The 17619-nt window shown below is 41.8% G+C and overlaps 1 protein-coding gene across 2 annotated transcripts in view; it reads right to left on the bottom strand.

Annotated features, from left to right (window-relative positions):
* Positions 1-17619, bottom strand: part of LOC120548751 (SH2B adapter protein 2) — a 28716-nt gene that overhangs the window by 10651 nt on the left and 446 nt on the right. Inside the window, exons 2-3 of one of the 2 annotated variants that reach the window (XM_039785197.1) lie at positions 11828-12051; positions 971-1940 (exon numbers count right to left, since the gene is read on the bottom strand). In XM_039785197.1, the coding sequence (XP_039641131.1) occupies positions 971-1909 (939 nt within the window). In that variant the 5' untranslated portion in view covers positions 1910-1940; positions 11828-12051. The remainder of the gene's footprint in view (positions 1-970; positions 1941-11827; positions 12052-17619) is intronic. The other variant, XM_039785207.1, reaches the window with a different exon arrangement.

The raw sequence follows: 17619 nt of genomic DNA, 5'->3' as shown, positions 1-17619 counted from the left end.
TGCACAAGAAAGGGAATCTTTGCGATTCGCTGCCTCTTACAGAAATCAATGTACCAGCTTCCTCTCTCACACACACACACACACACACACACACACACACACACACACACACACACACACACACACACACACACACACACACACACACACACACACACACACACACACACACACACACACAGTCTCCAGTTCTCTCTACCAGCTCCTTCACGCCCCTCCCAGGCCTGCCTCCCACCTGTCCCCCCTCTCCCCCTCTCCCCAGGCTTATCCCCACATTCCCACCAGCCATGATCAAAGGACAGTGGCAGATTTACACACACTCAGCTGCACAGCCTCATGGCCTTCTTAAGGTCAGGGGCAATGATCTGGAAATCCCATATAGACAAATGTGAAGTGTGCATGCATGCATGCATGCGAGTGAGTGTGTGTGTGTGTGTGTGTGTGTGTGTGTGTGTGTGTGTGTGTGTGTGTGTGTGTGTGTGTGTGTGTGTGTGTGTGTGTGTGTGTGTGTGGTTCAACTTCACTAAGGGTCAGAGGGGTTGGATTATCAGGCTGGATTTCTATCTGGGATTCATAAAGGGCTGCAACTAATGATTATGTTCATGAATCATTAATGTGTTGATCATTTCAATATTTTTTAAGTCTAATTAGACTTGTCTTGAAGAGTTGGAAATGTCCTCCTGCTTTTAGACAGTGGCTAGACAAACCTCTTCCTCAATGCATCTGGAAAAGAAATCTTGCTATGTTGGAAGTGGCTTTGGGGACCATTTTTAAGTGGTCTGGATGATGTCTAAACCCCAATAAAGACTGTGAAAAACACTGATCTTTTTTTGTTTTTGTCAGGCAGGGGTGTGTGGAAAGATCTAGATTTAGTTTTTGTTCAAATCATCCATTAACCAATTCATAATTTCAGCACTAGATCCATGTTTTTTTACCAAATGATCCTGCATGTCTGCGTGCGTTTGTGTACCTTGGGTGGAACGTAGAACTCCAGCAGGAACTTCTCGCCTCCCTCCTCCCTCTTCGTCTTCCTCAGCAGCAGGCGGCACTTCTGCCACTGTGCGGCACCCATACAGTTTGTGTCATCAGCCACCATGTATCTCAGCGCTCCCTCCCTCTGGATCTCCAGCATCTCAGCCTTGTGGCCCTGGGAGCCCCTGGGAAGCCGTAGCTTTTGGGACCACTTCTCTCCCCCTGCAGCCTCCCCTCCTCCTCCTCCTCCTCCACCTCCTCCTCCTCCTCCCCCTCCTACCCCTCCCCCGTTAGCCTTCCTGGCTCCAGAGGGACCTTCGGGTTCAGGGGAGGCCCGTCTGTGCCACATCTCCTTCACCCCGTCCACCACACAGAGGCTCATGTTCCTCAGGGAGAAGCCCTTCTTGAAGCGAGCCTTTGGGTGATTGACTGACACGTCCTCTGAGCTGCGGGACTGTCCCAGAGCAGACACCTTGTGGGTTGCCTGGGGGCCTCGGGTGCCACCGCCTCCCCCATCTATCCCGCCCCCTCCGCTGTCCATGCTGTCGAGGGATTCACTTGAAGCCCCGGTGTCCTTTCGTCTCTGGTAAAAGTCGTGGCCGTAGGACAGCGGGCAGCCCTGGATTCCCAGGAAAGGAACAATGCTGTACTTAGGTGCTGCGCTGGAGCCGTCCTCCCCCGGCGAGGACGCCCGGCTCTCCCGGGCCTGGGTCAGCGCTGCAGAGAAGCACGCCAGGAAGTGGTGGGCAAAGTGTTGTGAGAAGCTGACATCGGCGCCGGGCGAGTCGTAGCACGGGTTCTCCAACAGGAAGCGCTGGAACTTGTCAGCGAAGTCTGCAGCGGAGGCTCGAGCATGGAGCTCACAGAACTCTCGCCAGTCTGGCAGCGGGCACGAGGAGGAGAGCTCCGGGCTACCGGGCACCACCGCTCCGTTCATCACTGGGCCATGCCAACCCACAGAGGAGAGGCTGCAGAGGAGGAAGAACAGTACAGTGTCAGATTATTTAGTTTTACATCAAAATTCTCTCCCATTTTTAATATTCCCACATTCCCATCATATAAAATGTGCAACGTCAAATTTTTCACAGTGATAACCAGGATTTTAAAAAAAAAACTAAGATCATGAGTCCAAGCCCCCCAGTCCAAGAAAAATGCGACTCCACACCAAAAATAAAGTCTCAACATTTTTCTTGATTATTTCAATGTTTCCTTACATCTTATTCATTTAGTTAAAGGTCATCTAAGTGATGTGACGCGTATTTTAGGCTACAACATGAAGGAGTTGGTTGAGTCATGAATACGCATTGTGAGAAGTAGCCTACGTGCTAACGCTGCTGCAGTGATGGCGCTCAACCAGCTCCTTCTTGTTGGTTATTGGCTGGAACACTGTTTGTTATGGTTCGTGGTGCAGGTTGGCGCAGTTTGTTTTTGTTGCCGTTTGTGGAGCCTGGGCTGTCTACAGAGACCAGGTTTTTTTTACAGTGTGTTCAGGGGACAGGTAGCTAGCGGATAGTGAAGAAATGTTTGCTGTATGTGACGAAAAATGTTGTAGCCTAAAAAACGCGTCACATCACCTTTAATTGTTAAGTCTCAGTCCTGTAAAAAAACAACATGTATCTCCATTTTTTTGTTCATGAGATAAGAAAAACAAGCTTGTTTTCAGCTTTGTGACAATACATTTTCTTCAGATAATCCAATGCATTCATTTTGGAGAATTTTCTCAACCCATAAAGAAACACCTTAAATTTACCAAAATAAAAAACATGGTTTTAAGTGAACTTCAGCTCTGCATACTGCCAGGAAATAATGAAACTTATATTTATTCTTGGCCTGAATGTAGTCAAAACTAAATAAATTGAGTCGAAAAAATCTGCATACACATAAAGACTAAAAGCTCCCTCCTGGTCTCAATAACCCCCAAATTCTCTTCGAAAATTGTCCTCAGTGGTAACTAGAGCTCTGGTGACAAAAGCACAAACAACATCTAGAGTCCAGAATCTATGACAGGTGAAAATTAGGACCTGGCATGTCATTGAAGGTTTGAAAACAGCTTATCAACAGATTCAATGTGACAACAGATCGAAAGGAGAAATCTTGCAGAAAGCTCGGATCTTCATCAGTTACCAATTAATGGTTTCTGACAAGCACTGACCGTACAGCTCCTCTTCATGCCCCATCTATCTCACTCACTGTTGTTTTTTCTACATAATGAGGGTTTTTTAAGACCACAGTTGCTCTTGTCCACTCATCCTTACATTCCTCTGCTCCCCAGCATGTGTGTGTGTGTTCGTATGACTCAGCGCTGCCTCCCTATCTGGCCCAATCAGTGCCAAACAACATCACATTACTGATCACAGTCTTCTCTCTCTGGTCTGTGTCAGTAGCAACATCCAAGGCCAGCTCCTCTCTCTCTTTCTTTGCCTCAACACATCAGTGACTAATACAGCATCAGTGAATGGCGTCGCACAATCAAACACATGTTGGTTTGATTATTGTTGTCTGTAAATCACGCAGATAAAAGGATATTGTCTGATATCAGCCTGCCGGGTGACATACGCACGGGGATGGCAAACACTCCCCAAGCTGTGAAAGATTATTCTCAGAGCTGCTGATGCTTCTCTTGGCAGTTCGCTTACAACATGCGCTCAAATGTTTGCTTCCTGCAATTTCATTCTCAAACCAAATCATGCACACATGCATACATTTGCATGACAGAGTTCCCTGGAATTTTTCCTGCAAGCAGCTTTATTATAATTTTCAAAAATCATCCATGTGGGATTTCTTTTCATAAAGGATTAGCGCAAAAAAAAAAACTCCACTGGAATTAAGTCTGACACACACATTCAACTACAAGCCAATCTCTCTCTTTCATCCCCTCTTCTTTCCCTCTCACACAGATCTGAAACAAACAATATGCCAGATCAGAGAGAGGAGGGGAAGTACACAGGAGTCCCAGCTCTTTAAAGGCCATCTCTTAGCTCATCGCAAAGAGAGAGAAACTCTTGGATGCGGAATTTCAGAGGAATGCTGTGATGGATAGATACACCAAAATGTAAAGTACAGGGTGGGATTAGAGAATAAGAATGAAAAAAACAGCAAAGAATATGTCTCCTTTATTTGCGTGGATGTCCCAGAGGAATATAAAGTGCCAATACGTTTTGATTGGACCTGTGTTGTTATTGTTGTTGTTGTTGTTGTTGTTGTTGTTATCTACCATGTTCTGCCACCGGTGCTGAATCACAACCAAAAGTTGGGAGCACTTTCATAACCTGACATAACCTGCTGCCAGTTGACAGAAATACATCTTGACAGGTTTCAGAGCAAAAAGAACGAGACAAGATGTTTGATTTTGTCACAGTGATCTTATCCACAAACTCGGAGAGACAGGAAATAAAAAAAGAAAGATAATTATTAAAGGCAAATAAGCTGTTAATAATAGTTTTATTAATGGTTAGTAAATTATTTACTTAAGTAAAAATACTAAATAACTTTTGGGTTGCCTAGTGGTAAAAAGTCCCTTTGTGTGGTTGGGCAGTTGGGACTACCACTAAGGAAGCAAAGAAAAGTAAGTATTTTTTTGTGTTTAGTAGATGTTAGAAACATAAATTCCAATTATTATGGGCCTTTTGGCTTCCATAGAGGGTCCAAATCCAAATATTAACAGCTTTATGGCTTATTACGAAGTAGTTATAACTGTTTTATTATAGAAAGGCGAAAGCTCAGCTAAAGGTATTTTTCACAACGTGGCAACCCAAATGTGGGTCTAAAATGGCTTATAACTGATCTATAAAGCATTATTAAATGTTTTAATAACCACTAATAAAGTTGTAGTTACAGCTAAAATCCTTTTCCACTTTCATTCATGAATCCATCACTTCATTCATTCAAACAGCCATCCATTCATCCCTTCAAGCCACACCAGATATGTAAGCTTAAACTGCAAGTGTTGTTGTTGTAACAATTATCTCGCTCCCTGTGTGTGTGTGTGTGTGTGTGTGTGTGTGTGTGTGTGTGTGTGTGTGTGTGTGTGTGTGTGTGTGTGTGTGTGTATGTGTGTGCGCTGCTGCGAGGAAGTCAATACCCATTCAGCTATTTAAAAACCTGCACTGGGCCAACTTTCCACTCATTCAGTGGAAAAGCAACAACACCCAGTGAGGTGTGTTTCTCAAAACTCCTGTCCTTCCGCAAAGATGAGGATGTGCCTCTTTCAGGGATACTGAACTGACTGTACACTGCGCCCATTTACTCACCGAGTCAGCATGAAACTTAAGCCAGGAGACACTGGAGGAAGTGGACAGCATTAAGGTTTTCTGAGGCTCAGCAGACTGGGGAAGACTACATACATAAGTACACAGGGGTATGAAGCAACATAAAGCAACAAATGATTGGCTGATTGGGGGGGCTGTGGTGGAAAGTAACAAAGTCAATTTAGTTAAGTACTGTATTCCACAATTTGATTGTACTTTTACTTGAGTATTTCCATTTTGATGCTACTTTATACTAGTCCACAACATCTCAGAGGGAAATATTGCACTTTGTACAACATTACATTTATTTGACAGAAATTTACAACAAAAAAAGTTAAACAAACACATTGTTAGAGATTAAACCAGTGGTTTCCAACCTTTTTTGTTTATATTAATTAAAGTGTGGGGTCGTATGTCACGTTTCAGATGTCTATGAGTTGTTAGCAGTTCCACCAAAGTGACTAAACTTCTCCGATCTTCTCGTTTAAATGATTGTTTGATGCCCAATAAAGTAAAAGTGTTCAATATAAATATAAAAAATGGAAATACTAGAGAACAGTCCAAGAAATGTGACCCTTTAGAGTCGAGCAGCCACAGCAGTAAAATGCTGCTTACGCATCAATTTTAAAATCTAATAGTGTCATCACATATTGAATCAGTCATAGCGGACCTTTTATTACAGAAGAAATACTTTTAATTTGTTTTACTTTAAACCTGCTATAACTAATACTACAAACTACAAACTTCGAGCTAGCAAGCTATTCGCTGAAAATGGCATGTTTGGAAGAAAAAAGGATCGTGCAACAGGGCAGGCCTGCTTGGTTCCTTTGGGGAATGATTGTAAAGATTTACAAAGAACATGTTTACGGCATTTACAATCCAACTGGGACGTTTTGTGGACAAAATACACACGGCGATACACTAGTAAGAGCAAATTACATTTAATCATGTATCTAGCTAATTTCAATAGCTCATGTTACTATATTGTGTGAACAGTTAGCTTAATTTCATATTTTATATTTCGTTTTCTTGTGCGGGGTGCAAATGTTCCACCAAAACAAGTTCCTTCCCGAGACCAATTTGCAGATACACCATCGCTGCATCCGGAGCTTAGCACAGCCCAAGACGATTTTGATTGGTTTAAAGAAATGCAAACCTCCCAGGACATTTTTTTTCTCCTACTGTTAGAACAATTATGATACATACTTTTCCTCTTGTTATTTATTAAACTGTTTGCATAGAATAATATTATACTGATTACTATTTTCTCTCTCTGTTAAATTAAACTGTTGTGGATGTGTGTGGATATTGTTAAGAAACCAAAACACTGCTTGAACTCACAAGATAACATATGAGCCACTGTTTTGTCCTTGTCCAAGTACGCTGTGTTCCTGAGGGCATACATACCCTCCCAGACAAGATAGATGAGATGTCATCAACTCTGACAAGATAACAACTGACAACATCAACTCTTGTATGACTCTTTAGCTGCTAAATGCTCCACTATGTTCACCAGTTAGTCCCTAAGAGTGTCTGTCTTCTATTTGCTGCGAAGCAGGTAATGTACAGTGGGTATTTAGAGCATTTTCATTGAAAAACTGCAGAATGATAAGAGTGGACCAAACAGTAAAGTCACTGGCAGGGCAGCAAAATAATGAGCTGAAACTCACTATACAGCCCCTAAAGCCGAGGTGAGCTGCAGATTCAGGTGATAATTCTCTGAAAGTTCATCACAACTGACAACCCCTTTCACATCGTCATTTGATCCATTGTTATAATAAAAAATATTGATTAAAGCTAACTGATGTTTCTGATGATACTTTTGTACTTTTACTGAAGTAGGATTTTGATTCAAGGACTTTTACATCATCATTTTGGTACTTTTATTTAAGTAAAGGATCTAAGTGCTTTTTCCAGCACTTTAGGGGGGCATGTTTTTGCTCCATAGGCCAGCTGCTAAAACAATCAGTGAGTGTGTGGAGGTGGAGTAGACAAGGGGAGCGTAAAGAAAGGGAGACACACTGCATGACGAGGGGGAGCAGAGGCACCATGTAGAGTCACATCTCCACGACTCCCCTCTGTCTTTTTTTTTTTTTAGGTCCATTGATGGACCTAAAGTACAAAAACACAAGACTTAGGGGAGTCAAGGGGAATCTAAAAATGTTCACCTCCATCCTTCAGGCCTCAGAAGCCCCTTTACCTACTGTATCTCTTCCCTATCTGTTGTAAAAATCTACCACTACTGTTCTCCTCCTCCTGCTGCTTCTTTACCCAGGGGAGCAGGGCTGATATCTCTGTCAGATGGCTGGGAGTTCTTTCTGTAACAGTAAACTGACTGGGGAGGAGACGGAAGAAACATTACTATGCAGGGAGAAGCTATTAACTGCATCCTGCAAAACACATCGTACAAGATACGTTCACTTCATGTACTCTGTGTAGCCCTGCCAGGATAGAACTGTGCAGAGCCAAGAATTACATATCCCTGATTAATACTGTGGTGTTATGGGTAGTAATATAGAGCGACTGAGGAAACGATACTGTAGCAAAGCAACGCATTCTCATGAACCGGGTTTGTATGATATCGTACGAAAGGTTATGCGCAACAATTCGGATTAAAACACTGGGACACGAACATACTTTGCCTGGGTGAAAGTCTTGTGTTTTCAACGGGACACGAACTCCGCTCCCCTAGCTTGAAAGCCCTTTGATCTACGCAGTTTCATGGCAGCAGCACGCCCTCTGTGATTGGCTGATGAGGATGATTGGGGATGTTGTGCTCCAACCCCGCGGAGTTTAGCCCCGTCATGTTTTCTAAGATTAGCCTGCTCCACAGCACAGCACACGGCACACAGCTAGCAGCACACTCAGTACAGTACAGCGCTGTACATAGTCCACATCTTTAACGCCATGTGAATCCATTAATTATGTGTTCTTATATAAGATCGAAATATTGCAGCATTTAGATGTGGATTGAGGACATTTGAAGATATGCGATATGTTGTATTTGTCACACGTGCAGGATATAAAACATTATTATAATAATAATAATAATAATAATAATAATAATAATAATAAATATGATAAAGTTTAAATTTTCCTAACTGAGCTCTCTCTATTTGCATTATTATGTCAATCTCTGCTAAAACTGAAAGGTAATACTGTTCAGTTATTCACACAAACTAAAAGATGAAAATGTTATAATAATACTCTAGCTCTTTTTAAACTTACATGTCATAATTTGTTTGTAATTATTAATAATATATATATATATATATATATATATATATATATATATATATATGTGTGTGTGTATCCTTAAAAGTATTAAATGTCAAATAATATGTGCATCGTTTTGTACAACTAACAATACATTTGTAGTCTCGCAGTGCCAGACCTATCTCCACAGCGCTGTGGAGTAAGGTCTGGCTACACCACACATACATTCTGGGATAGGAGAAAAAAATAACCGCTGTGGGTTGTTGGCATTTCTTTAAACCAATCACAAACGTCTTGGGCGGCGCTAAGCTCGGTGAAGCAGCGACAGTGGTCTCGGGACTTGTTTTGTTGGGTTAGGGTTGGTGACAGACAACTGCCTCACCAACGGTTAAAAGACAAAAAAGGCATCCAGGTGTGTGTGGGGGTGCGTGTGAAGACAGCGAGAGAGACAGAAGGAAACTATGCAAAGAAAAAAAGGAAAAGCAGAGTAGATGTAGACACAAGATAAAAATCCCATGTGGGAGAAATCACAGATAGAGAGGAAGGATGAGTGAAGGGGATCAGGCGTGGTAGTAGGAGGAAGAGCAGAAGTCGGGGTCAGCAGTTATAGACCTCTATTCTTTTCCCTTCTTTTAGATCTGTCCACTTTAGAGCAGCCGGTCAGTGACCTTTGACCTGAGCCCTGATAACCTCGTCCCTCCCTGATTCGACCTGAATGTTGTCTGCAGAGTTTGTATCAGTCCCACCAGAGAGGAAAGGTAGACACTCCTGGTCCAGACACTGATACACACGGCGGCATGCCGTGTGTGTGTGTGTGTGTGTGTGAGTGTGTGTGTGTGTGTGTGTGTGCACGCAGATGCAACCAGTGATAATAGACCAGACATGATGAGAAGATAGATTCCTGAGACTGAACACAAACAAACTGAGCATTCACCAGTCTGCTTGTGGGTTTTTCACCACCTCACAATTTAGGTAGCAGGGCCTCATCACGCAGGTATAAAACACATTAATTACCGTGTCCTCTACCAGCAGGCTCTCCTTGATATGTCTCTCTCTCTCTCTCTCTCTCTCTCTCTATCTCTCTCTCTCTTGGTTTCTCTGGTGAGCAGCGACAATGTAAATATTGAGTGAGCTCAAGCTTCCATATGGCAGCCAGCGATAAAGGACGGAGCGCGTGGGAGACGCACATTCCGCCACCGACTTCCATTTCCTGTCTCTCACCCACCAGGTCTAACTAATTTCACAGATGACCACAGGCCTCTCGCAGAGGAGACCTGTGTTAGCATCAAGTGTGTCAGTTACTGGAACAGATGGGTTTTTTAATTCGGTGATGAAGTGAAGTGTGTGAGTAAAGCTGATGTAAAAAACAGCCTGATATTTACACTGAGGGTGGATAACATGTACACGGCTCTATGTATTTGTTTTTGCAAACTCGCCTGCCTCAAACTTCCCCTTGAGGGATAAAAAAAGTATTTTAAATTGAATTGAAATATGTAGGACCGCAACGAAAAATTAAGCGATTAATCGGTTTGTTCATTTTGTTTGTTTTTGTTGTTTGGTCTGTGAAATGTCAGAAATGAGGGAAAAATGCCCATCACAAGTTCTCAGAGCCCAAGGTGTCCTGATGATGATCTCTAAACATGTTTGATATTTGCATCATTAGATATAAAACAGGCAAAAGCAGCAAAGCCTCACATTTGAGAGGCTGGAGTTAGCATTACTGCATGATAAACTACTTCAAAGTTTAAAATTAATCAATAATTAAATGTGTTGGAGACTAATTTTCTGTTGATTGACTAATAGAATAAATGACCACTTGTTTCACCACTACCTCTTGTAATGCAAGCAACTGCCTTCCATTAGGTCCCCATAAAATTATAACATAGTGTCAGAGACATAATGTGGCCTTAAATGACGAATATCAGAATATCACAATGATATAAAGGCTTAAATAACACATTTTTATGTTATTTCGGATTTCATTGTAGGGTGTTCTTGTTATTCTGTCCACCCCCTGCAGGATATATGGTCTAGCCTGGGTAGTGTAGCATCACTTGGCTGGGGTCAGCTCTGAATAACCTCGGTTTCAGTCACAGTATTGTAAAATCTTTGTTAAAAAAAATAGATTTCAGAGGGCTGCTGCTTAAATACTAAACAAACATTTATATTAGAATATTAGACAATTCAGTTATAGAAGAAGGGAAATAAACACTATAAAATGACCCGCCTTCCTTTAGGACCCTAGAAAATCCTAACATTGTGTCAGAGTAGTATTATCAGAATATTACAGTGACGTACATAACACATGTTGTGGTGATGTATTGCATTGCATTATATTGTAAGGCGTTCTTGTTATTCTGTCCCCCCCTTACAGAGTATAGCCTGAGTGGCATGTATGAGCTTGGGTCAGCTCTGAAAAACTTAACTTTTAGAAAAGGATTCATTGGATCTCTGTTAAAAAAAAAAATACCTAAAAAAAAAAAATATATGCTGCTTAATATAACAAAACAATATCTCTAGAAAAATATAGAATTTTTTTTTTGATTGGGTCACTATAAAATCACAACACAGTGTCTGTATTATGAGTATTATCATATATGACAGCAAAGGCTTATATAACAGCAGGCCTATATCTTGTTATAATCAGGCTTATTAGGCTTCATATTAACTGTGTAGCCTATAAAAAGATACATGAGAAAAAGTCAATAGTAGGCCTGAAACAGGCCTACTGCGGGCCCGGAGAGCCTATTTAAAGCCAACAGTGGACCGTTGTGCAGGCTGCGTAATGGACTTCATGAATGGGAATCGGCATCAGCCTCCTGCTGAATGGCTGACAGCTCCAGGTCCAGAAAGCAGGAGATGAATGGGAGTCTGCGTGCGGAGTCACGAGTCGGTACACAGATTTTTGGATCATCTCGAGCGGGGCCTGTATACATCAGATCAGATCAGATCACATATCAGGCCCCTGAACCATCCTGTGACTGACCAGACTTTACTCCCTCAAGGCTATTAAATGGATTAGCGGAAAACCCCCTTTTACACCGCGACCCTCCTCCAGTCCGGGAAGCCTCACCCACAGTCTCTGTGTTCCAACACCTAAAAACGAGCCGATATTGCACTTGTCCTCTAGCATCAAAAAGCCGATTCTTAACGCAGGATTCATCACGAGAGGCTGACCGTGCATGGGGATGAATCGGGTTTAACATCAAAACACAGCAGCCTCCTCTGCCCCCTCAGCACCTGGAGGTTTATGTTTCTGTTACCCTGATGCTGGCCTCTGTCTACTGGCACAACCTGCACATACAAAAAAGGCTTTGCAAGATGTCTAATCACAAACGTCAGGATGGTCCAGACGCGCTAAATAAGAAATAAAACGCTGTAGCGGCTCTCACCTCAATGCAGGACTGGTTTCATGACGCTGGTGTCTCTGAGGGGATCCTGGTTTTGGTTTTGAAGATGTTGTTTATTTAGGATTAAACATGTTTTTTTTTATTCCCTCTTCATCTGATCTTCTCCTCTCCGGTTTGTACGCGCTCACAGGCGGCCAGCTCTCCCTCCATCTCTCCGCTCGACGCACTGTGCTGCTGTACCTTTGGCTCTGCTGTCCACAAGACCACTGACAAGTCAGAAAGAATCAGAAAAAAATACTACTTCCGGCAAATACTTTCAGAATAAAGTCTGAAGCTGCTGAAAAAACGAGAGACCTAGCCTATATGTTCATTGTATTAGGGCCCAGTGAGCTACTGTCAGTTTAGTCGGCCCCAGACATCCAGGGGGGACAAAAGTCCCATGTTCATTACATCTTAATGGATTTTGTCGCATAACAATAAAAATAGTAAGAAGAAAATCTAATAAAAGCAAGTACTGCAACAGTCAAGAAACATAAATTGGCCTATAGAATAGATACAAGTTACAATAAAAATATTTTAAAATACTTTACAATATATGAACAATATATTTTAAAATGAACATGCAGTTTTGTGCAGGAATGTGCAAAATACAATTTTAATTCATTAGTAATATTTACAATTGGAAATGTTATACTCCAAATTTGTTGAATTTTAGACTTCCGAGTGACAAATGTATATGCATGTTTAGCTGACCGGCTGTACATTGACTTAAAAACTGTCCTTAGCAAATTGTCCCATGATTAGTACCAAATGACATCCAGGAACTTTCCTAACAATTTACTTTTATATCAGCTCTGTTAATTACTGGGAACAGGTCATTACCTTTCAGTTTTAGCAGAGATAGGTATAATAATGCAATTAGACAGAGCTCAGTTAAGGGAAGGGTGTTTTTAGTCTTGTATTTATCTTTATTATTATAGTCTAAAGTTTTAAGACCTGTATTATTCTGCATGGTGTGGCCTATATTCTCAAATAAAGTTGTGTTTAATGAAATTACCACAAACTGACATACAGAAACCTTGGGTACTGTTAACCTGGTTTCCATTAGACTTAATTGTCGTTTCATTTAGTTTCTGTTTCGTTTAATTTGAATTACAGAACAAATAGAAAATGTGGGCGATGATTCAGAGGTGTGGAAACAGGCTGTTGTTATTCCAGGATTAGAGTACTGGTTGATTTCTGAGGCTTTAAAGCTGCCATATAGTTGACTGTGTACTGTTGTTACTTTGTGACAACAAGGTACATACAAAATGCATAGGAAGGCAGTGAATCATATAAGTGAGGGTGGAGGATCAATGGAGGCCCAACATATAGTATCATCATTATATGTTGCATGTGAACATTTTAATGTAGGAGATTTTGCCGTTTTCATTTCAGTTTGGGGCCTACACCTTTGACGAATACAGAAAATGAAATAGCTAAAACTAACTCATGCTCACTTGGATATAGCGAACTGAGAATACATTGTGGTTTAGATAAAAACATTTTGATTCTTGGTTCCTGACAAGCTACTGACATTTTAAAGAAAACCTACCAGAGCTCCATTCAGCCAGATTAAGAAACCAGAAAAACTCATTTTGTTGCACAATTTCTAATGTGGTGTCACTATGGTATTTCCTAATACATGACATGACTCTTCAGGCTTTTATTTTGAAGGCACAATCAAGTATTGTTATATTCTGTGTGTCTCTTGACCGCAGCTTCCTTCACTGGGGGGCGCGCGCGTGTGAGTGTGTGTGTGTGTGTGTGTGTGTGTGTGTGTGTGTGTGTGTGTGTGTGTGTGTGTGTGTTTGATCTATTTAACATACTGCCCTTAAAGGGCCACGCCCTTTTATTGTTGCCATACAATACAAGAGGTCCTATGTATGTGTGTGTGTGTGTGTGTGTGTGTGTGTGTGTGTGTGTGTGTGTGTGTGTGTGTGTGCGCGCGCACGCCGCGCGTGCGTGTGTGATAGTTTATATTAGTAAATTAATGAATATATAAAAAAAAAATATAATCATATATAAATATTTCTTTCAGACTGATATGAGTGGCTGTGGCTCAGGTGGTAAGAGTGGTCGCCTACCAATCTGAAGGTTGATGGTTTGATCCCAACCAAAGTGTCCTTGGGCAAGACACTGAACTCTGAATTGGTCCCGATGCTGCACCATTGGAGTGTAAAAGTGTGTGAGTGTTTACCTGATGAGCAGGTGGCACCTTGTAAAACAGCCTCAGCCACCAGTGTGTGAGTGGTTCCTGTACTATGTTAAAGTGCTTTGAGTAGTCGTTAAGACTAGAAAAGTGCTATATAAATACTTTACATGATATACTAAAAATCCTTCACATACGTGTGTTGTTTAGCCAAATGAGACTTTTTTCATGTGACTCAATGGTGTTTAGCCCTCAGTAAGTGGCTCTGGTGTAGCACACCTTCACTACTAATCCACTTTGAGAGGATTGAGTCTGTGGCTTTATGGTGGGGTTAAGGGCTAAAATAATAAGCTGGTGGTAGTGGGAGAGGACGAGCCGCTCTAGAAGGTTAGCACCTAATCCGAGGGTTTCCTCTTAAATCAGCGCTGTTTTTCAGTCAGAGTATGGCAGACTGTGATCTTGTTTTGCCAACTTTTTTCTCAGCTGTTAAACAGCTCTAACTGGTCTCTTTAATAATTAGCAGTAGAGATATGATTCAACGAAAGCATGTGATTGAAATATTGCCAGTTTTATGCTCAATGTACTGTACTGAAGGAAGCAGCTCAGGGTTTCCCAAACTTAAAACACAAAAGAACAAGAGTTTTGTTATGTGTGACTCTCTTTTCTCTAGTAGAGAGTTAACATAAGGAGATTTTACCACGGTTTAGTAAAAAAAATTGTTAAATAATTGAAAATATCTAAACCTACTTCCTGTTACTAACTTGCACATTTTCCTGGTAACCCCTTCTACCATTTTCAACAACTCATGAGTTTTATTGGGCCTTATATTAGGAACATATATTTATATATATATATATATATATATATATATATATTTCCCTGTCAAATATTAACATAAATCTAAGGTAGTGAAATCTGTTTAGTGAGAGAATGATCAAGTAAGGAGCTGCCACCATTGTTGTTTTTATTATCAGTGCCATGGTGACAACAGAAACCTTTAAGCTCATTGTTCTCAATTCAAACCCAGAGTAGAGCGAGAAGCTGCTTAATGAAACAAAAAGAGACCTGGGCTGGGCCAGGGCTCTCTCTCTCTCTCTGCGTCTCTCTCCAGAGACCCTCGCTTCTTATTGATCCTCACACACTTCCTGCCGGAAGGATGAATCAACGAGCCTCGGGGGGCGGGGAGGTCATCCACAGACCCGTCACTGTCTCTCCCACATCACCTCTGCTTTTTAGTCCTGTCACTTTCACGTCTAAATCCCTTCATTCAGCCATCAACTTTAACGTTATTCCTTCTTAATTCCTCTCATCTCAACCCAAAAGGTCACTGTTTTCAGTCTTCCGGAGCAACTTCCCTTTCTTTCCTCTGTGCAGACACACAGTACAGTTCAATGTCAGAGCAGGAACCCATAACGCAGCACTACACAAAAACAGCACAGCTTCCTCTGTGGGCGCCATCGATCAGGAGTTCAAATATATACCTCATTTAGACTTCAGAGAGGTAAGACAGACTGAAAGACAAAAGAGGAAAAAAGAGATGCTTTTGAGCTGATTTCCTATGAAAACATCTGAAGTGGTTGAGATGGAGATTGGCCTCCTGAGGCTGTTTGAGGATCAATGTGTCAGCTGGCTTTAATAAGAAACTGCCCCTCACTGTCTCCGGACTATGAAAACACACGTTGAGGGACACAGAAAACTCTGTTTGCCTCTGAAGATGCCAACATGGGTGAGGCTTCCATCCCATGGCTGCACCCTGCATTTGAAGAAATGTGTGAATGCACGCATGAATTACTGATGGGAAGCTTTTAAATATTGTAACCTGAAGCTTTATAGAAAACACGAGGAATTTAAAGGTGCAGTGATCTGAAAAGGGATCAAAACCAAATGTTCCTGACAGGAGGTAGACCTACTGTTTCCATGAAGCATAGGGGATGCCCATGTCGCTCGATGGTGTTTTAAGCCCCCAAAATCAACTTCAAGGCAGCGCTGCGATCGTTGACTTCAAGTTACCTAACCCTAACCTTAACCCTAACCCAAACCATTGCCTAATCCTAGTGCCTTCCAGGCAGCGCTGCCTGGAAGACAACATTGGGGGCTTAAAACACCAAACACCGCCCATGTCCACTTCCTTTCCCACCACCAACGAACCCTTTTGATTTAACATCTATCTTTTGAAGATGGGGCTGAGCGTGGATTGAGACAAAAATTTGCCCTGCGTTAAAACAACGCACGAGGCTGCGTTGGTGGGGATATGGTGGGTTGTTCAGGATAACGGTAGTCTATATCCACGACGTTCCACTTCCGGAATTGCTCCTGGGCCGCAGGAAATTCTGCTGGAATGTATTTTCGCCGATGTCCATTTCCTTCCACTTTCTTTGTGTTGGAATTTTAAACTCGGGTTGATTTCTGAGGACTATGGTTAACTGTCTCCTCAGATTTCTGCAGGGTAAATCCAGACAGTTAGCTAGACTATCTGTCCAATCTCAATTTTCTCTCGCACGACTTAAACAACTTCTGAAGTACACATTCCACCAAAACAAGTTCCTTCCCGAGGCTATATTGCAGCGGCACCGTGCAAAGCTTTGCGCCGCCCATGACGATTGTGATTGGTTTAAAGAAATGCCAATAAACCAGAGCGCGTTTTTCTCCCATCCCAGAATGCTATGTGGACTAGTCAGACCCTCCTTCGCGGCGCTGTGGAGGATGGTCTGGCAAAGCGAGACTAGGATAACGTTAAGTCAATGAAATACAAGCAAAGTGAAGTAAGAGATTCATGTGTTTAAAGGCTTACCAGACGAGAAAACACGACACAATTGTTTATAATACTCACAGACAGGATTTTATAACTCTTAGGTCACAACAATCGCAAGATAAACACTAGAAATACTCCATTCACGTTACAAAGTAATCTACCAAGAATGTGCGCTTGCATGTATGTGATTGACCAACGCAGCACATTCCCGGATTACGTCAAGTCTGGTTCAACTGTTTTGTCAGATGACCCTGCTTTGTTTACTCAAAGTCAGGATATCTGTGACTCTGTTGCTTCTATTTGAAACATTCTTTATTTAATCTGTCTCCCGCAAGTGCCCCAAATTTCTGGAAGTGCAAAGCTGAATCACTGGAGTGACATTTAATGTAATAATCTTTCAGAGTGGTTATCTATAGCCCTGTTTTGAACACTTAGATCATGACTGAATTAACCTGATAGGGGGCCCCCATACACCTATGCATTGTGTGTGTACCATGTCACCTACAGCCAATCATTTCATTTATATGCTCTGAGACTGACAAACCAACAAGTGGCAGGTTTGCTGTATGTCAACGAGTCTATGGTAACTAGATTTTTAACACAATATCAACTAAAACAATTTAGCTGTTAAAACTATATTTGGACAAAGAACACCTCTAAAAGACATCATTAATTAATGTGATTATTGTAATAATGTGCAACATATTGCATGTAGTGAACCAGGGGGGGCCCTAGAGTGTATATATATATATACATAATCTCTGAATAAAAAATGTGCGTGTGTGTGTGTGTGTGTGTGTGTGTGTGTGTGTGTGTGTGTGTGTGTGTGTGTGTGTGTGTGTGTCAGATTTCATCACAGTGTCAGAAGTGTCAGTCACACCAACTTTCACT

Source organism: Perca fluviatilis, chromosome 2 (genome assembly GCF_010015445.1).
Source record: "Perca fluviatilis chromosome 2, GENO_Pfluv_1.0, whole genome shotgun sequence".
NCBI lineage: Eukaryota > Metazoa > Chordata > Actinopteri > Perciformes > Percidae > Perca > Perca fluviatilis.
The sequence above is the reverse complement of the archived record's forward strand: the minus strand, read 5'-3'. Positions and strand labels throughout refer to the sequence as shown.